General features: G+C 46.7%; 1 protein-coding gene across 2 annotated transcripts; it reads left to right on the forward strand.

Moving 5' to 3' along the window:
* Positions 1-842: 842 nt before the first annotated feature.
* On the forward strand, positions 843-18,766 carry LOC119650071 (acyl-CoA-binding protein homolog). Of its 2 annotated transcripts, none has more exons than XM_038052567.1 (3): positions 843-965; positions 18,324-18,361; positions 18,421-18,766. In XM_038052567.1, the coding sequence occupies exons 2-3, from the start codon at positions 18,347-18,349 to the stop codon at positions 18,667-18,669; spliced, it is 264 nt and encodes an 87-aa protein (XP_037908495.1). In that variant the 5' UTR covers positions 843-965; positions 18,324-18,346; the 3' UTR covers positions 18,670-18,766. The 2 variants fall into 2 exon arrangements, with proteins under 2 accessions (XP_037908495.1, XP_037908496.1); XM_038052568.1 differs by lacking the exon at positions 843-965 and adding an exon at positions 18,097-18,181.
* The last annotated feature ends 2,855 nt before the right edge of the window (positions 18,767-21,621 follow it).

Below are 21,621 nucleotides of genomic sequence, written 5' to 3' on the forward strand. Positions count from 1 at the left end.
TGTCTTGCAACTATTCATCCGATGACTGATAAATGCGGTCGCCGCTTTACCATGTTGAAAATTTATTTGGGAAATGTGGCAGCTCATCTATTGAGTCTAGACTCAGGTTCTCCATCGATGAGCTTAGGGCTGCCCCTTCACTCGGGGTTGGATCGTCACGATCGAGGTTTAATTGTGTTTGCTTAACAGGTTTATGTTTTTGTTTTTTCATAATTGGCTGCCATGGCCTCAATTTTATCGGGGAAAGTAAGTCGATCTCGGAAGAGCCTCTTTTTGCCGAGACAAGGCTAGCTGAAACTGCGGGTCGTCTGGTACCCAGAGTTCACCGTTTACGGCCAGATTTTAACCCCTGTGGCCATTCAGCCCTCGGCATGGTAGTCACACCTTGGCTTAGGGTTTTGATTACCGCTTAGCTTCAAGTGTCACCTCCCGTTTCCTGGAGGATCTTCCTTACTAAGCTCCCTCACCACGACAAGCTAGGTAATCGTCACCCCCTAAGATTAAGGGTCGATACAATATCTAAATTTGCCAGCAACCACTACCGGCTAGTATCACGGTAATAACAATCAAAGTATACTTGGATCCAGCCTTCATAGACCTCATTATTAAACATTATGCGAAACCGGCGTACCTGTTCTGAATATAACTGAGATACACATGCATACATTATAATCTTCATACACGTCATTAATTGAGAAGTCCAGTTGAAAGTATAAGATGTGATTAGTGGGCTTTATTTCCAAAAAAACAAACCAACGAACTCACCTGTAAGGCAGTGTGAAGGCAGGTGGAACCGCGTGGCGTGATCGGGGGAAGATCTTAGTACTTTGTGTGAGTGCTAGCGTACGTTAATTTATTAATCGGAACTTTGCTAGGTAAAAATTCGAATCCAATTCCTCAGTTACAATCAAGACATCAATTCGGCCAGTAACCGCTTGGAACTTCAGCTCTAGCGTGATAAGCAGGTAAGTCGGTTGTGCTTCCACGCTAGTTCTTCTAGAGTGTTCGTGATGGTGAATGGCTGCATGAAGACGCTAATATTGTTAGCGTTATAACATTTTGTGCATTTTGTGTTGAGTTGTTTGCTTAATATTGAAGTGACCTTGTGACAATGACCAAGATTACATCTTTTGGAGATGGACACTTTCGCAATGTGTGCTTAATAACTTAACATGGCAGTCTTTTGTTACCAATCTTTTATGAGTAATAAAATGTCCATGACTAGGTTTTTAAAAACGTATTGACGTTGCAAGGGGAAGTGACAATACTCACTCTAAAAGAAATGTGGTTGTTATGCTAAATAGTTTCTGAATCGTTAAAAGATCCTCGCATCTTTTGCCTGGATCCTGGATACTTTTGGGCCACGCAGAAAATGTAGGATCCAATGTACACGTGTTTAGTCAGCGTGGCTTTCTTCATAATTATTTGATTGAGCACATTAAATTCGAAGCATTCATAGGGAAGGAGGAGTATACTATCGAAAATCTTCTACCTCAGAACTCTAGGTTGATTAAGAGATAGAGTATCTTTCAACTGTGATGAATCACTGAATGGTCAGATCTAGTTTTTCACATCGAGCATTTTGTTTACGCCCACCGTTGTGCCCTGATTATATACTTTTTAGAAAATCAAGATTATGGACTCATGATTATTAATTCTGTAACAGTTCAAGTCAAATGAGCTTTTTCTAAAAAAAAAATGTGAACAGGTTGCTGGTATATTGATCTCATAACATCCAAATCTTGTTATATCCCACCAAATTTAGACAACTTATTATGGAAAATAGTTTAAATTCCGAAATAGAAAAAAATATAATATTTATTCAGTCCGTGTTCTCAGAGTCGAACTTTTTATTACTATTATTCTGCTAAGGGGAAGTCGCACCGCATCTTTAAAGAACTATTACGCCCTTTTTACTGGTTATAGTGTATCTATTAATCATAGTATCTCAAGCAAGCCTATAACTGTTAGGAATTTTAGTATATTCCCTACTTCCAAATCTTTCAAATTTGCATCTGGTATTAAGTGTTCTCCCAGATGTCTCGACCTACTTTGCACAAGTGCCGGACACTGTCCCAGAACGTGTATAGAGCTTTCATCACACTCCGCGCAGAACTTGCAGCAGTCTCTAGCTTCCCTAAGTGACAGCTTAACCGGCAGTGACCAGTGCGAATTGCCACTACCTACCCGTTTCCGATTCCGCAGAAGAGTTCTGGCAAGTGTGAAGACGTCCCTGCTCCCTCCTTGGCTACCTCATTGCCTCCCAACCCAACATGGCTTGGAACCCAGAGTATCCAGACCTTGTTCAACGAGCCGAGCGTATTCAGTCTCTCAAGGCATGCACATACCAGTTTAGAGTTCACCTGGTTGGACCAAAGTGCCTTGATCGCTGCTTGGCTGTCAGTCAGAATAGCAATGTTCTGCCCCCTGTAGTTCCTTTGGAGATTAAAGAAGGCACATATTTCTGCCTGTAATATGCTAGTGTGCTTATCCGTTGGCTCCAAGTACATTTTCCTTGGACCAATGATCCCGGCACCCGCTCCCCCTGCTGTAAAGGATCCTTCTGTGTACCAAGTAATCAGTTGTTAGCTTAAGCCGTATGTCACAGCCATCCTCTCCCAGTTTACTTCGTTACTCCAACGTGTTTCAAACATCTTATCGAAGTGAAACCTCGTTGTCATGTTATCCTTTGGTATCAATAATTCGGAGTATCGCCTAGAAAGAATATCAATCTTCCTTCGATTTAGTCAGCTCTATGCCTCATTGATATCCCGACTAGCATGATTATTACTCTCCTTGCCTGCATCTATATATTTTTTTTTTTTGTGCGTACACAGAGGTGAAAAATCTTAGAAAGACACGTCCGCCGCAGCTCCGCCGCCCGAACGGCGGAACTACAGCGGGCGCGTGTGGGATTCACACCCACTAATAACTACCCCCGGTCTCTCCAGCTCCTGCCCTGCGGGACCACCATTCAGGTATTACTTCGCCGGGTAGGTTTGCTCTTAGGCACTCATCCTTCACCTATTTACAGCTTTCCTCCTTCTCTGTTCCTTCAGCAACTCCTCCTGCATTTGGATGATTGCGGAGCTAACCGCAAGCCACTTCTGCTCGGACTCCAGCATCTCAGTAACCAAGCTCTCCGAGGTCCCGCTCCTGCCCAGCACCTGGTTTTTGAGCTCCTTCTCTCCATCGCAAATCGTGGGCAGTGAAACATCACATGCTCTGGATCCTCCGGTATGCCATCGCATCTGGAACATTTCGGAGAATCATCCAACCCAAAGCGGTGCAGATACTGCCTGTAAAAACCACCGTATCCCGTAAGGAACTGGGTAATGTGGTAGTTGGTCTCCCCATGTTTTCGCTCAAGCCACACCCTAATGTTGGGAATGAGCCTGTGCGTCCACCGACCTTTCGCAGACTCGTCCCATCTGCGTTACCAGAGATCAAGCGACTCTGACCTTGCCGCATTTCTACGCTGTGCATGCCCCTCCATATGTCTTGCATTGTACAGGACACTCATTTCTTTGGCCAGAATGTCAACCGGGATCATGCCTGCCACCACCAATACTACCTCATCTGATGTGGTTCTAAAAGCACTGCAAACCCTCAAAACCATCCGCCGGTAAACCGAGTTCATCTGCTTCCGTCTCTGAGAGTTTGCAAGCGCCTCTGCCCACACAGGCGACGAGTAGAGCAGGATGGAGCGCACCACTCCGGCTAGCACCAACCTTCGGCAATGTTTCGGCCCACCAATATTTGGCAATATTTTTGCAAGTGCCGTGGTGGCACTGGCTGCTTTTTGGCAAGCATACTCTAGGTGTTCCCTAAAACTCAATTTGGTGTCAATTATTACCCCCAGATATTTGATAGCCGGCTTTGATACGACCGTATGTCCACCGACCTCCACTTTTACAGTGTTATTTTTCCTGCGTTTCGTTATTAAGACCGCTTCCGTTTTCGCGTCCGCCAAGGTCAGCCCGGCCTTTTCCAGCCAGGACTTTATCGCTCTCACTGTTTCTGTTGCGTAAACCTCCACATCTTCTGGGTGTTTTGCTGCAACAACCACGGCTAGGTCATCAGCAAAGCCGACAATCGTAGTCCCCTCTTGGACGGAAAGAGCAAGCACCCCATTATACATGATATTCCACAACAGGGGACCAAGTACCGATCCCTGTGGTACCCCGGCTGTGACAATGTACTCTTTGGGGCCCTCATCCGTCCCGTACTAGAGAGTCCTCTCTGAGAGGTAGTTTTCTACCAAATTCGCTAAGTATCCGGGGACACCCATGTCAGCCAACGCCCCCTTAATTCTATTCCAGTTGGCCGAGTTGAATGCGTTTTTCACATCCAACGCCACCACGGCACAGCAGCCGCCAGAAATCAGTGCACCTTTTGCCAGGTTTACCACCATGCCAATTGCGTCCACCGTAGAGTGGGCGCGTCGGAAACCAAACTGGCGTTCCGACAAACCATTGCTGGCTTCGACGATGGGCAGGAGTCTGTTGTAGATGACTCTCTCCATCATCTTCCCCATTGTATCCAACAGGCAGATAGGACGATACGACGCTGGGTTTCCACGTGGCTTGCCAGGCTTCGGAAGCAACACCAACTTTTGCTTCTTCCACTGGGCAGGGAATATTCCTTCTTTTAGGCACGCCTCGAAGGTGTTGGCGAAAAGGTCGGGCCTAGTCTTCACTGCCAGTTTCAAAGCTCGGTTGGGGATGCCATCCAAACCTGGGGCCTTGTTGTCACCGAACCTACCACATATTTCCTGCAGCTCCTCCACAGTTACAGACGGCATTATGCCGTCATTTAGCTGGACAAAAATTTGCCTTCCCCTATTTTCGTGGTGAGGGAACAGAGTGGTGACAATCTGTTTCTGTAAGCCTCGCCCCAAGGGTTTATGTCGGCATGGTCGCACAGCTGTTTGAAGCAGTTCTTTTTGCTCCTCCGAATGGCTTGCTTTAGGCGGCTACGCAATTGCCTGTGTGCCTCCTCTCGACCGTCGCCACCGGGTTTTCCCCTGAGCCTCTGGCAAAGCCTCCTTGCCCGAAAACATGCGGCTCGCAAACTTGCGATTTCGTTGTTCCACCAGTAGTTGGGTTGCCTACTGGGGAGCAATCGCTTTCTGGGCATAGTAGCATCGCATACTTCCGTCACCCATCGAGTGATCTGGGTGGCTTTCTCTCCAGCCGTACCATTCAGGGATATGTCGGATTTGAGCACCGCGGAAAACGTGTCCCCGTCGAACGCATTCACTGTCCAGCGAAACATACCACCCGGCATTTTGCGAAAACTCTTTTTCGAGCTCAATCCGCCCTTGATCTCTATGCAGATTGCCTGGTGGTCGCTGAGAGTATAGTCCTCACTGACATGCCAAGCGATTCTACTGGCTAAAGTGGCACTCATGTATGTCAGGTCCACTATAGACCCCAGGCCTCTTCCCCGGAAAGTGTACGAAGACCCAACATTCGCCAGTACCACGTCCAGCTCCGCGAATGCTTCAAGGAGAACACGTCCCCTCACATTAGTTATCCGGCTGCCCCATTCAAGAGCCCACGCATTGAAATCGCCTCCTATTATGATCGGCCAACATCCTCTTGCATCCAAAACAAGAGCAGCAAGCATCCGCTCATACTCGACGAGTGTTGCGCTGGGTGGAGCATAGCAGCTATAGATGTGGATGCCCTTCACCTTCGCTCTGATGAACCCCTCCTCCGGGTGCTCCATCAATTCCTGGAAGGCTTGTTCTCCACAAGTCCACAGCGCTGCTTGGCCCGTTTGGTCTTTGACCGAAACGCTACCACCGCGGTTTCGTTATGATTCACTTAGTATGGCCACATCGATGTTTTTCTCGCGGATGGTTTGCGCGAGTAGATCCTGCGCCGCCTCGCAGTGGTTGAGCTTGATTTGTATTAACCTCATCTGCGATTTGTGCTAAGGGCTCTCCTGTATTCCGGGCACCTGCTGCTGCTTGCAATGTGCCGATGGTCCACATCCTCCTTTCCTTTGCACAGTAGACAATTTGGGTCAGCTCCGCAGTCCTTGCTGATGTGGCCTTCCACTCCGCATCTCCTGCATTGCTTTGACCTATCATTTGGGTTAGTGCATGACTTCGCAATGTGACCAAAGCCAAGGCATCTAAACCACCGTTTTAACGCCACCTGTTCCCTAAGGCGACACATAACCCAGCCTATTCTCACTCTCCCTGCTGCTAACAGTTTGAGTGCGTTCTCCACTGGTAGGCTGATGATGGCGGTTTGTGTTCCCCCATAGGCTTTCCTTAGCGTTTTCACCACTGACTCTTGTAGTCCGGCAAGATCGAACTGTTTCTCCAACGCTTCACGAACCTCCTCCTTCGTCGTGATTTCATCTATATCTTTGCAGATTATAGTGATCTCCGGCCTGCTAGCTCTTATGTCGGCTTCCTGCCCTAATGTCTTCCCGATTTGGCTTAAGAATTTGTCCGCGGTTACATCCTTGGATTTCTTAAGTTCCAACATAAGATCTCCCTTCTGGGACCGTCTAATGCGGCTGACGTTGTCTCCCAAATTGGTGAGTTCGGGGTCTGCCTTCACTTTCCTGAGAATGTCGGCGTATGACCCTTCGCCCGTTTGGAAATGAAAATCACCTCCGGTCTAATCTTCCTCCGATAATTTCTTTTCCGCGGTTCTACCTTCCTCCAAGCTTCCGCATCCGCCTTTGAAGGTTCGATCCCTTTTCTCGAGGTAGCCACTGCAGTATTTTCACTGGCAGCTTCGGACGTATTTTTCATGAACTCCGCCTTTTTGGGAGTTGAGTCCTTTTTTCTTTTCGGGGTTTGCTGGCCTGTTGAGTCATTCAGCTTCTTGCGCAGTCTCTTCCCCGGTTTCTCCCTTTTGTGTTTTGAACCGGCGTTACTTGAGTTGCCTGGTTCACTTTTCCAATCGGAAACTTCCCTACTTGTTCATCCTGGGCCTTGCCGTACGTCAAACGGATGCCTCTTATCATGGCCTTTATATTTTGGTGAATGTTCCTGCGCTCCTTTATAAACTCACACAGCTCCATGATCTTTTTACCGAGGGCAGTAAAGGCAGCTCCAGACTGATCATTGCCCACAACATCGCTCGGGTGAATCGGCGTCAGCGATTCTTCTTCATCGAAGACTCCCGCTATACGCTTCCCACTGGGGGTAGCGATCGTGGGGGCTTGTGCCCGTGTGGGAGGGGATCTGCGAAAAATCGAGCTCCTTCTGAACGGATCCATCACTGGAGCCAGTTCAAGTTCCTCCCGTACGCTTGTAACATTAGATGCCACAGTAGCCAAGGTTCCCACTACTGAGGCACTGCGGTCGCTGGATATCGACGGCCGGGAGCCCGCTTGCTCACTCCCAAAAACCGCCGGCACTGGGTTTCCGAAGCCCTGCACCGTAACTTCATTCTTCTTCTGTTCCTCCATGTTTTGTTTTATTTCTGGGTATCCTTCCCATAGCCAATTTTTATCCACGGGTGGGCGTTTACTTCCCACCTACCCGGCCTGCGCATAAACATGCCCATACACGCACATCTCCGGATGCGTGCATGTGCATGGCCATGACACATTCGCCGAGCATTCCCTTATCCGCACGAAGGGACGCGCCTGATGGGAGATTTGGCAACTCCACACAGGAAAGAATATCAATCTTCCTTGCCTGCATCTATATATACGTATGGAGAGGGGTTAGTCCCAGAAGGACCACCAGGAATGCCGTTGGACATATCCTCATTGCTCCACTGATACACACGCAAGCCAGTCTTTCGAGTTTGTGCGACTCACCGGCCCTACTATTGCAGTGTATATCTAAAGTAATATCTTCGGACTGCAACCCCATTTTCTTTCCTGCTATGGACCTGAAAGTCATCAGAGCCCTTGTAGCTTTCCAACATACGCTTTCCAGAGTAATTTTTGATCTAGTGTAATTCTCAAAAAGTTAACCTCTGTTTCTCGTTTCACCTCCATGTCATGTAACCTTATGGCTCTCAGGTGATCAAGCTTACGTTTCCTAGTGAATGGTACTCTGGTGGTTTTGGTTGAATTGATACGCAGTCCCGTTTTCCTGCACCAGTTACTAGTAACCCTTAATCCAGTTGGGATTCTATCATACTCCACATAAGCGGCGATAGTACCCCGCCCTGTGGACAACCTTGAGTAGTATTCATGACCTTGAATTTGTACCTGTCTGAACTTTTATTTGCCTACTCTCTAACATTTTAGCCATCCAGAAAGCCAGAGTGTTTCCCACTTCCTTGCGGCTCAGGGCCTTTTTTTATATCTGTGTGCGATGTGTTATCGAATGCTCCTTCGATATTCACAGAGCTACTTCTTTTTGTTTCTATGGCATCAAGTAATACATCCATCAGCTGATATAGACCAGTTTCCATTGACCGTCCTGCCCGATAAGCATGTTGACACTAATGTAGGGGATGACGCTTTAGAACGTTAATTTTAATATAGTGTCTATAACCTTCTCCGCCGTTTTGGGTACGAAGGATATTAAGCAAATTGGTCCGCTTTCGGAATAAAGACCACTTTTGCCCACCTCTAGCGCTTGGGGTGCCAAGTTTATGCTGACCCTTAATATCCTCAGAAGAGGCTCTAAAATGATTTCTAGACCTCTCTGGAATAGTGCTGGGAGGATGTCATCTACTCCGGATGATTTAAATGGTTTAAAAGATCCCACTGTCACCATACCCTAGCATACCTCTTTTTCTTGTTTCCAGTTCTCCTTTCTTCCCCTTTTATTCGTTCTTGGGGTATCAGACAGAATGTTGTCGCCTGCCGCCGTAGGGTGGAACCACTGGAAATGAGTTCTCAGAAGCAGGTATACTCTACCCTCCTTATTCCTTCTTCAAACAGACAGACCGCTTTGTAAAGCCTGGTTGCTTCTGTGATTTATTCGATCCCTTCACAGAATTCCCTGAAGCTGTTTCGTTTTGCTTCCCTGATAGCGTTGATATACGCAATCAGTGCATTTTTGTACCACGGTCAGTCTCCGGTTTGTTTAGCCCAGTTGAAGAGTTTTCATACCTCTGCTCTCATTCTGGCTAGGTTCCTGTTCTACCAGGGTACGTCCCTTGATTCTAGCTGTCAACCACGATCAGTAGTAATGGTTACCGGAGCTTCGAAACGACTAACCCATTGTGTATAAAACTCTACGGCTATCATTTCGGCGGTTGCGTCGACCAAAGGGAGGACTTCTGGCCAACGTATGAAACGGTCAATAATTGTGAGCGCGTAGATAAATCCATGGAAAAAAGGGAGTAATTCCACGATGTCAAAATGAATATGTTGAAAGCGTGTGTCAAGTGTTAAGAACTGTTGAGGGGTGTTTTTTACGTGTCTGCCGACTTTAGACGCTGGGCATGCTATGCAAGTTTTTGACCACCATGCATACCAAGCCAAATGTATTTCTGATGAAGCCATTTGCTTGGGGGTGACAGTCCATGAAATTGGTTAAAAATGTTGCTCCTAAGTGCAGAATAAAGTATCTTCGTCCTTTCGATGTATATTGGTTGTATACCCCGTTTCTGGGGTTTTTGTCGAAGGATTTGTTGTATGATAATTCCGAATCAGTGTGTTGTGCATCAGCAACGTCAGCTGAGGAAATGGTAATAGACCTAGCAATGGCATTGATATCATCCTATCACGATAGAGCGTCTGCTATGATGTTTTGTGTGCCATCGATGTGGACGATGTTTGTGAAGGATTGCGCAATATATTCCAGCTGCCGCGCTTGCCTGGGGGCTGCTTGAAGGTGAAAGTGAGCGGTTTGTAGTCCGAGAAAAATACCTAGTGGCTTCCAATTTCCGTCTTGGAATTGCTCCAGGACTACGCTTTTGGCTGTGTCCGATGCGTCCGTTGACAAGGTTAGTGACGTCTCAGGCTTTGGATGCACTAGAGGTGTTGCATTGGCAATTCAATTTTTGCTCAACTCGAAAGCAGCCTGAGCTTCTTCTGTCCATTCAATGGATCTTTTATCGTTTTTTCGCTTGCTTTTTGTAAGTGAGTTTAAAGGCGCAGCGGCTTTCGGCAGAAATTCCTGGTAAAAATTTACGATTCCCAGGTATCTTCACAACTCGGCTAAGTTTGTCGGGTGTTTAAAACTTTTGATTCCTTCTACTCTTGTTGGGATTGACCTGGTTCCATTTTGATCGATTATAGCCCAGGTAGTCTATCTCCTTTTTTTAAATACACATTTCGAAGGATTTACTTCAATTCCATCCGTTGACAAACGTTCAAAAATGTGTCCTAAATGCTTTTTCTTGTTTCCGGATGCAACTAGAACATCGTCTAGGTATGCGTAACAGAAAGGTATGCCAGGGAGAACCGTATCCAGAAAGTGCTGGAAAATCTGTGCTGCACTGCAAAGTGCGAAGGACATTCGACTGAATTCATAAAAGCCAAATGGTGGGCAAATGGCCGTTTTGGCGCTATCGGCCGGATGAATTGGTACCTGGTGATAAGCGCGCTCCAGATAAATTTTACTGAAAACTTACGACCACGTATTTATCGGGCACTGTTGCTGCGTTTAGGCCGCGTTAATCGCCACATAGTCTCCATTTTCGGTCTTTCTTTGGAGCCAGATGGAATGGGCTGGACCGAGGACTGCCTGGTCTACAATTTCCCGTGTTGCAGTATATAGTCAAATTCCGCTTTTGCCAGAGCGTATTTCTCAGGTGGCGTATTTCTCCGAAATCCGATTGCCTATCGTGATAATACGGTGAACACTATTATGTGGTTGTCCTTCTAAAAAGTTGGCAGAAGTAATTAATTGCGGGAACTGCGTCAATAACTGGGAGAATTTGTAGAACGGACACGCCTGCCATTGCACAAAATTGCGCAGTACCATCGAATAGGTGTTTCCTTTTGACGCCGACCAACAGGTTTAATTTTTTGAGAAAGTCTGGTCCAATTATCAGCTGTGACATATCGGCAACATGAAAGTACCAGGGCATGCTACTGCGCAGACCGAAATCCACGTTTATAAGTTTTTCACCATATGTATTTATTATTGCATTTTCGGTGGCGAATAAGTTTGAATTGGGCAGGCTTTTCCAATTTACCGGCATTTGGGCGCGGAATAACCGAAACACTTCCTCCTGTGTCGATTAGAAACTCAATGTCCGTATGTCTGCAGCGGATTGGTTTCGTGTCGTTGCCACTTATTGCACTACTAGGCGACGCCGATTCTAATTTTCCGGCTGGTTCTGAAAGTCACATTGGCATTTTTGGTTGGCAAAAGCCTTACTACCAAAACGTTCGTGGTAAAAACAGATTTTCCATTTGTCGTTACTTCTGCTTCTGTGCTGTGTATACTGATTGCGAGAGTCAAATCTACGACGGTTTCTGTTGTGGAAACTACGTTCCAGCTCCTTGAAGCGTTCTGTGAAAGTATCTATTGCCCTTACTTCGTTATCCTGCGGTCGTTCGTTACTAGTAACGGTTGAAATTGTGGGCCAGGAATTATATTCCGGCACTATTTTGTCAACCATGTCGGTCTCGATTGTTGTTTCAACCCGATCCGCAGCCGTAAGTATAGCTCGAACTCAAGCCAGCAATCTCCGAGGCCAAAGAGACTTAATGACGTCACTAGAGACTTGGTCTCCTGCTAAAGATGTCATCTCACGGAATAGGACCAGGTCGGCCACATGACCTAGCATCAAAGAGTCAAATGAGGCAACGACGACGTGCAACTTGCTTATGTCAGTAGCCATACGGTTGGTGGCGAATTGTGCCTTCACTTGAGCAATAATTTGAGGTTGACCACGTCATCCACGTCGGATTGATACGCCATAGGAGGTAAAAAATAATCCCGAGATACCGATGGACTGCAAGTCAATGGGCTGGACGGAGGTCTCGGCTGCATGTCAGGACTATTTGTTGTAGACGGCTCGATCATCGCGACAGGGACAAGATGCGCGCGAAAATTTAGGTATTAATTAAAATTGTTACCTTACTCGAGGTTGTAAAAGCTATTATAAGGCGTAGCAACCCTGAAGACCTGAGCTGGTTACCCCTCGGGGCGTCTTAGATGTGTGCTTCCCGATAAGGCTCAGTACGTCTGATGAGTCTCAGGAAATTGCCCTGCGACGGGTGTACACAAAGGACGCTGCTCGAATTTAGTCATCGAAACAAAAATTCGTTGCTTTCGGTGTCCCCTATTTGTAGCGCGTTTCACTAATTCATTATTGTCTCCACTTTTGGAAATAAGTAACTTGCGCCAAGATTGTGAAGCGGTCCGACTGTGGGAATTCATGTCAATGACAGCGCTACGCAAATGCGGTGGTTAAACTTAAAAAAAACTTCATTGGAGTTGGTTTTCTACATGGTCTATGTTCCACGAAAGACACTTCATGGTGTTTTTCGTAGGGATCTTATCTCTTGTCTGTCAGTCCTTGTGGCTGCCACCTGCAATGAGGACTTTTCAATTTGATTCCCATACAGTTACACATGAATTTTCTCAAATTGCTAGTTCAAGGTCTGCCTCGACTATTCTGAGAAAGTCGGTGTATAATCCTAGATGCCTAAATGCCTAACTGTCAAGCATAAAATACTACTGTGAAACTGAGAACTGAAATCCACGTACCACGAAAACAGGGTGCCAAATCAGATACCTTCTGACTGTAGCGCTTGCAGCACTTTGGCTTTTGCACTTACTTTCTCAGATACTCTTAAATAATTTCCCCGTGATAGATAAAATTGTCGACAGGGGTGAACACCTTTAGTACCGAAATAAATCAATCAATCCTATCAAAATGACTTACACATTTTTAACTACATTCACTTTCATATCTTTTAACTTAAAAGCTTGGACTAATGTCGACTCAACAAGTACACCTTTTCCATAAAGATTAATTTTTTTAACATGGAAGATAATGCGATCTAGGTCATGGTGAACTTGATAGATGCTTAATAGGTTTAATTGTTTGGTGCACTGAGTCGAATTGATAACGATATTTACTACTTGCATTTATGCCGGTTGTCAACTCAGTTATCAGTTTATGATTAGGCGATATCAATATGAGATCGAACGACAAAAGTACAAAGGTTTTCTCTTTGATAAAATGAGTCAATTATTTTATTTCCTAGTGAACTGGAGGGCAAGGGTCAATTTAATATTCAGGATGGCCGGTGGTATGAGTGAGGCGGGGAGCTGCCTAAATCGAAGGAAGATTGATATTCTTTCTATGCGGTATCCCGAATTACTGATACCAAGGGATAACATGACAACGAGGTTTCACTTCGATAAGAAATTTGAAATACGTTGGAGTAACAAGGCAAACTGGGAGAGCGTGGCTGCGACATACGGCTTAAACCAGCAACTGATTACTTGGTACACTGACGGATCTCTCACAGCAGAGGGAGTGAGTGCCGGTGTCATTGGTCCACGGAATATGTACTTTTTTTTTTGTTTTGAGAGTAGGGTAGGTGAATGCATTTACGCACAGAGTGTTGGACTCCCGCAACAGCACGCTGGCGGACTACCAACTAAACACCTCCCTGTCATCAGAGAACTAGCCTGGAACCGTTTGACACATTACTTCGGGCTAGCCCTCCCGGTCTCCCGGCTTTGGGAACCTTCAAGTCAGGGAATTTCTTTCACCAACGGGAGGGGAGGGGAGGAAGGGAGTTGTTGTTAGTTCAGGGAACCCCGACATTCGCCATTAGGCGACTCAAGGCCGCGACTCCTGCTGCCGCCCTGTCCGCGGCTGCTTTTATTTGCTCGAAGAAGCTCATCTTCGAGTCGAGCATTAAACCAAGGTATTTAATCGCTGGTTTTGATTCTATAGTCCGATCGATATGGGACGCAAGGTCGGGATTCTCCTTCTGGTCAGGATGAATAGTTCGGTTTTTTCCAGCGCAAGGTTGAAACCGTGAGCAGTCTTCCATCCGCTTACCCGTCGCATCAATATGCCAAGTCTGCTTTGCGCCTGTTCAACAGTGCGTCCGGCAACAAATGCCGCAACGTCGTCTGTATAACCGACCAGGCACGACTCTTCGGCCATATCGAGTCTCAGCAGACTATCGTAGGAAGCGTTCCAGAGGTCCGGCCCTAGGATGGATCCCTGCGCTACTCCCGACGTGATTTCCATCCTCCTCTGGTCCTCTAGCGTCTCATGGAGCAGGGAGCGGTCTTTCAGATAATCCCTCAATATCCGCAAGAGATAGTTTGGCACGTGAAAGGAGTTCTCTAGTGTTCCTAGCATATCTGTCCATCTTACGGAATTAAAGGTATTTCTGACATCAAGCGTTATGAGGAGCACTATCCGTCGAGATCGGCGACTATGTGCCCCGGCTCGATTAAACGCATCTACGATCTTCATAACAGCATCCACTGTAGATTTCCCTGTTCTAAACCCGAACTGCCTTGCGGATAAGTCCCCGGTAGCACGGATCGCTTCAGCGAGTCTCGAGCACTTTTCCGGCCGTGTCAAGCATACACAGCGGTCGGTATGCAGACGGGAGCTCCGGGTCTCCTTTACCCTTACTGATCAACGCGAGTCTGGCCACTTTCCAGCGACAAGGAAAAATGCCCTCCTTCAAGCACGCGTTGAACACTTCAAGCAGCAATTCTGGCCGTTGGCGGAACACCAGTTTGTAAACTTCCGCCGGGATGCCACCAGGACCTGGCGCCTTCCTGTTTTTCATAGTGAGAACCGCTTCTTCGAGTTCTCCCATTGTGAAAAGGGAGCAATCCACGACGCTTTCCGCGCTATTTACATCAACCCGTACAGGGTGTCTGGGGAACAATGCCCGCACAATGCGGTCCATCTGGTCGGTGCTCAATATGCAGGGCTTCCGCAGAGCCCCGATTTTCCGAGTGACAAGCTTATAGCCCCCACGGGTCATCATTCACCTTATTAACAAGATTTTGCCAGCCGCGAGCTTTGCTTTTATTTATAGCGCTGTGGAGTCTCCTTTTTACTGCTCTATATTGTGCCTTTATGGCACATGCCTCCTCGTTGGCGTACAAACGTTGTGCCAAACGGCGGAGCTTATGACACTCCTTCCGTAGGTCGGCAATTTCTGCCGTGTACCAGTACATATAAGGCTTGTCGGGCCTGGGGATTCTCCGGGGCATGGAAGCCTCACACGCCGTCGTTATCAGATTCATCACTGAATTTACGACGGTGTCAGCTGCGACACCACCACCCCCCGGAGTGCCCCCCAGCGCGACCCTACCTGCTCCAAGAGCTTCGACGAACTTTCCGATGTTCACCCTTGCGACATTCCACACGCAGGGGGAACGTCGTGTTGGTGCTCGCCGGCAAGTAGCGTCAAACACTTCGAACGCAATGTACTGATGATCACTTGCCGAGAAGTCTTCTAGGACTCGCCACCCGTCCACCGATGATGCCAGAGATTCTGACGCAAAAGTGATGTCAGGAATGCTTCCTTCACAACCTGGGCGCCGAAACGTTGGCGTGGATCCGGTGTTTAAAACTACGAGCCCGGTTCTCGCCGCCATTTCCAGAATCCGTTTCCCTCTGGAGTTTGATTGAGGCATGCCCCATTCAAGAGCCCTGGCATTAAAATCACCGCCAACCAGGAATCGTCCCTCCGTGCTTGAAACGGCGTCCTCCAGAGTATCAAGCCGGCGCCGAAAGTCCGGCATCGTCCCATTCGGCGTCAAGTAAATGCTAAAAAACGTTATCCCTAAACACCGGATCCAGACGAACCCGTCCCCCGGCCTTCGGCAAGAACACGAAGTCGAACGTTGTCCCGAACCCAGATGGCAGCGGTGCCCGATAAGTCGAGATACCATGAGGACGGGTCCTTGTTTTGGTATTGCTCGCTAATCAGCACTAGATCAGCATTTACTTCCGCAGGAACTGTGCTAGCAACTGGTGAGCGGTTGCACTCCGGTGCATGTTAATTTGCAAAATGCGGATCATGGCGTTCACACCCTAGCCCTCTCCAATTCCGCCCTGAAGATCGGACACCGTCCGAGCTCGCAGTGTGTGCGACGTTTTCGCCAGACGCGCCACGATCCCTGCAGAGAACACAACTCTCGCTTTTCTTGCAAGTCTTCGCTTGATGACCCACTTGGCCGCATCTCCGGCATGCTGTCCTCCTGTCCGGACCCTTGCACGCTGGTGGGGACTATCCGCATTCGTACCCTGTATACTACCCATCCGATTTTGATTCTCCCGCTGTTAAGGAGTTTCCTCGCATATTGCTCGGGGACTTCCACCACGGCGAGCTTTTGGCCTCGAGCATTTACAGAGGTAATGCCTATCCGGGCATTGGTTACCTCTGGATATTCACGCTTTAGCGCCTCCTCTACTTCGGCTTTTTCTGTGAGGCAGTCAAGATCCCGTATTTCTAGAGGGCGCATGGGTTCTAGGCTGGAAACAAGAGCCTTCTCCCCCAATAGCCCCTTGACCGCTTCGCAGAACGTGCTCTTGTTGGTCGTCTTTGGGCCCAGTTCGACGAGAACTCCACCACTCCTCGTTTTCCGTATCGAAGACACCTTTGCTCCGTTCTCCTCGGGTTTCATCCTGTAGCGGATTTCACTAAGGACTTCCGCAAATGTCTTGCCTTCCGTCGGCTTAATGAGCAGAGCCGACGGTCTAGTCCTTCTTCGTTTCCTTGTTTTTTCCACTACTGGCTTTTGGTTGGCAGCCTCCTTGTTTTTGGACAGACGTGTCTCTGGCGACGGAGTCCGTTGTTTCTTTTTATCCTTTTTCGCCTTCTTTTTTTGGGCCTTGGAGACTACTTCGATAAAGTCTCCTTCAGGCACGTCGTCCTCTTTCCGTTTTTTCCCCAGTTCACTTTGCAGAGGGCTATCTGCGGTCCGTTTGACGCAAGCAGCATTCTCAGCGGGGAGTGCGACTGTTTCTGCTCTACAATTGTCTTCCGCTGCTCTCCACGTTCGTCTATAAAAGGAAATGCGGTCCAGTAGTTCCTCCAGTTCCATCAGCCCGTTTTTGACGCCTTTGCTGACGTTTCTCTGAAGGAACGTTGCCGACCGCATACGTTTCACCACTGCTGCGCACTTTCTGATGAGCCTTTCCTCTTCGGCTCTAGCGAGGACGGTCGAATGCACTTCCACTCGATTTGTGTCCAAATCCATCTGCTCAGGACTAGCGTTTCTCACTGAGCTTACTTCCAGAACAGGGGCAGGTAATGGAGTTGCCATCTCCGCACGGTCAGTCGCGGCACTTGATGAGGCTTCCTCTTTATTTGGGCGCCCCAGGAAAATGTACTTTGAGCCAATGGGCAGGTACACTAGCATATTCCAGGCGGAAATTTACGCCATAGACAAATGTGCCTCCTTTAATCTGGAAAGGAACTACTGGGGGCAGAACATAGCTATTCTCACCGATAGCCAAGCAGCGATCTAGGCACTTAGATCCAACCAGGTGCACTCTAAACTGGTATGGGAATGCCTTGAGAAACTGAATACACTCGGCTCGTTCAACAAGGGCTGGATACTTTGGGTTTCAGGCCATGCCTTGGAAAAAGGTATACTTTAGGCTCAGGCAGCACTCCAGTTCGATGCCCGAACTTAGTACGAAGAATTTAGACGCATCATATGAAATCTGTAAATTCCCTTAAATACTCCTGTGGCCATTCTTAATTGAATAGAATAAGATCCAAATCTAAGGTGACTACTCTTGCTACCTATAAGATATGGAAATGCATACTTTGGATAGACCTCGAATTTAGCAAAGTTATGCAAAATAAAAGTGGAAATGCACATTGCCACACATAGTATGGCCTTCCGTCCACACCTTATCGTGACCTAGCACTATTCTGCATAATTTATAGCATTCCAAACAAACCGCTAAATAATTTACAATTTTAATGTTTAACTCTTCTCGGCTTATCGTAGGTTTAAGAAGCCACCGGGGTTTATGGTTCAGGGTGTTGTTACATATGTACCTGATTGGATATGCCATATGCGAATATACAGAAATCGGCTACCAAGTGCATAGAAACGTAACCGTTTTTCCATGATATTTTCAGAATAGGGTATTAAAATATTATTATAGGTATCTAAAAACATTTTAGTGCCCATGTGTACTTCGTTATCGCTTATATTTACAATCAGTAGATAGAATCATTCCGTACTTAAGAACATGCTCTACTACAGAGCGAACTATTACCAAAGTAACTTTGTTGAGAGTTAGAACCCTCCCGGAAAGGTTCCAAAGTAAGTTGCATGGACAAATTAAAATAGAATTATTAGTTGCCTTGTAATAAATAGATATAATTTTAATTGACTGAAAAGAAAAGATAAACGGAAACTGATACAATACCCAAGTATCTCATAACAAATTCTGTTTCATTTGTAGGTATACAATAAACCCTCATCATTATGTCATTGGACCAGGTAACTTTTTTAATATAACCAATTTTTGAAACCAACTTATTCCTTACCTTAATCCACAGCAATTTGAAGCCGCAGCTGCAAAGACAAAGACCTACACTAAGCGCCCAACTGATGGTGAATTACTGGAACTGTATGGATTATACAAGCAAGCTACCATTGGTGATAATAACACATCCAAACCGGGAATGACAGACCTCAAGGGAAAAGCCAAATGGGAAGCATGGAACGGACGGAAGGGTATGTCACAGGACGATGCCAAACGAGCTTATATTGCACTGGTTGAAAAGATATCAAGCTCCTACACATAAAAATATATTTTTTAAAATGCTGAATTCCTAAGAAAAGCAATATTAATTGCGATTTACAGGAGAAATTGTTTTGTAAAATAAATTTATATTAAATAGATGGAAGCTGTATTTCTTTTGGAATGTTTTTATTAACATTCAAAGGCACCTAACCCATTATTTTTGCTATATAATGACCTGTCATACAATGACCAGTGGAATCACTGCACGGTATTTATCAGGCCTCAGCCCCCTTTCTTTGTACGAGAATTTTTTCCACAGATTATCAGAAGTCCTAACCGTTTTATTCCCCTCACTTCCCTTCATCCTCTCTAGCGACTTTAATCGTCCTATGCTCTCCTGGCCTACTACTTCCGGCCTTCCCTTTCTGGAATGTGATGTTCAGAAATCCCAACTCCACTCCCTTGTCGCGTGCAAGCCTACCAAGTTTAACTTTCGTAAAGCGAACTTCGAAGGTCTGAACTTACAAATGACACTGACTATCAACTGGGTTCCCTTCCTCTCTCCATTGACGTGTGACCAAGCGCCCAGCCCCTTCTATTCCACTTTATTTGATCTTCCTCCCTCTAACGACCCTCCTCGGCTCTTACCCTGTCTGGCTCATCACTTAAGTCCACAAAAAACTTCTTCAAAAACATAGTGCGAGGAAGAAAAAAAATTAAGTCAGAACCTCTAGAACCTATGCTGACTTAATTTTTTTTTTCAAAACTCCGCGTTCTTCTGTCAAATCCTTAATACGTATGATCAGTGTTGATCATCCCCTTCATCCATTCAATTCTCTGGCTCCTCAGCTAACTCACTCCAACTATCTTATTATTTACTTTGCCGCCACTTTTCCATAGTCTATGGTCTCTCTCCTTCCTCCACTTCTTTCCCGCTAGTGGATGTATTATAGCTTGCCTCGCATCGCCAACCATTCCTCTCTTTTTCCTTCTCCTTGTTGAGTATCTCATTGGCAAACTTTTGTTTCATTCTTCCAAACCTCTTTTTGCTTTAGTGGTCAGTCCATTCCCCTTCCTCTATCCCTTATTTTCAACAAGAGACTGGAAGAGAATCATTTTCTCGGCTTGTATAAAGACATCATCCCTATTCACAAAAGTGGCGATCGTACGCTTGCCGAGAATTACCGACTCATTTCCCTCCTTCGCCCACTTTCGCCACCACATAGTGAAAGAGCAACACGTCTTTTTTAAGGGGTGCCTCCAACTTGCTCGACTTTACCAACTTTGTCGCTAAATCGCGAAGTTCATGGCAGGAAGTGCATACTATGTACACAGACTTTGCTAAACCCTTTGACATTGCAAATCACAAGATATGTCTATCCAAACGTTCCCATACCACTTGTTTTATGGCTTGCTTCTTACCTTTCCAGCCGATCCTGCTGCGTCTGCACATCCCGCTCTTTCTCCCCCTCCTCTGGCGTTTCACAGGGTCTATTCGGGGTCCTTTATTATTTTTATTTTTTATCAACGACTCCCCCCCCCCTCCTCCTTACTTGTCCCTGTTTGCTCTATACCGACGACCTTAAGCTGTTTTCCGCTATATCGTCTCATATGGACTGTGCTTCCCTTCAATCTAGCCTAGACACTCTGTCTCGTTGTTGCTCGACTAATCGTTTAGCGCTAAACATCAGAAACTGTAACTCTCGCACCCGCTTCCTTCCCCTACTTTCTTAACGGACATTCCTTATAATACCTAAATTCTACTCAAGACTTCGGAATTATTTTTGACAAAAAGCTCCACTTCGACACCCATTGCTTTGAAGTCACCAATGGAGCACCAAAATTTCCAGGTTTTATACTTCGCTCCTTCGTTGATTTTGACTCCATCCAACCCTCCTTAGCTCTCTTCAATTCCGCCCTGAGTTGTCCTGACTACGTGAGTTCGGATGCTGGACAGCGAGGCCCTACGGCTTATGGCCACAGTAACATCCTAGACGAAGTTCCTCGGGAAATCTGGGCATTCCCCACGGACTATGCCATACGCAAGCTGAATTTCACGAGAAAATTTCCTGTGGACTTTTCAACCAGGGCAGAGTGAAGGACCAGTGGCGTGTTGCAAGGTTATGACACAGTATTCTTGACCAATGGATCAAAGATTGTCTGTGGAGCCTGTGCGGCGGTTTTCTTGAATCCACATAGTGTATCCGAGTCGTATTGCCTCCCAGGTTTCGCCAGTGTATTCCAAGCGGAAGTAGTACCGATACCGTCCTGAGGAGTACCTTCGACTACTGCTCGGTGATCTAGTCCCCCCTGTAACTCTGATTGTCTTGCCCTTGAAAATGTGGACCGCAAATTCACCCGTTCCCTCTTCTCTAAGAAAAACCTCCCTCGTGTAACTAGATGGTTATTTGAAACCTCTCGACTCCGCCCGGAGTAAGCCTACGATTGAGAGAAGTATGTTAACAGCCCAACCCCGGACAAAGTTCTTTGGCCTTTTTTGATGTGCTATCACAGTTGGACAAGGGAATGTCCTATCATGCGCTCTCTATAACCTGGCGCTGGAGAAAGTGATTCGCAAATGCAGATGTGAGCACGAGAGGCACCATTCTTTTCAAGTCCGCTGACGATATTGACATTATGGAAAGAACAACCCTAGATGTACAGTCTACTTTCATCCAAATCGAGCAGGCAGCGCAAGTTCTAGGGCTGCACATTAATGAAGGCAAGATGAAGTACATGGTGGCAACGTCAGCGCCAAAAACCAAAGAACGAACAACATCAAATCGCACACTAAATACCAGGCGGTTACTGAGCCTGGCAGACGAGCAGAAGGCGAAGCCCACCGCTCTCAAATGCAATCGATCTCAAGACGAGGCCAAACAAGATCACAAGCGGAGCAAAGTGAGCAAGGGCTCGGAAGCTAAGCAACATCTGGAGAAAAGTACGCAGCAGCAGCCAGCCGACGAGCTCGAACTGCGAAACCCTTCAGCGACGTGGCCAGGCCACTTACGTG

Source organism: Hermetia illucens, chromosome 2 (assembly GCF_905115235.1).
Source record: "Hermetia illucens chromosome 2, iHerIll2.2.curated.20191125, whole genome shotgun sequence".
Taxonomy (NCBI): domain Eukaryota; kingdom Metazoa; phylum Arthropoda; class Insecta; order Diptera; family Stratiomyidae; genus Hermetia; species Hermetia illucens.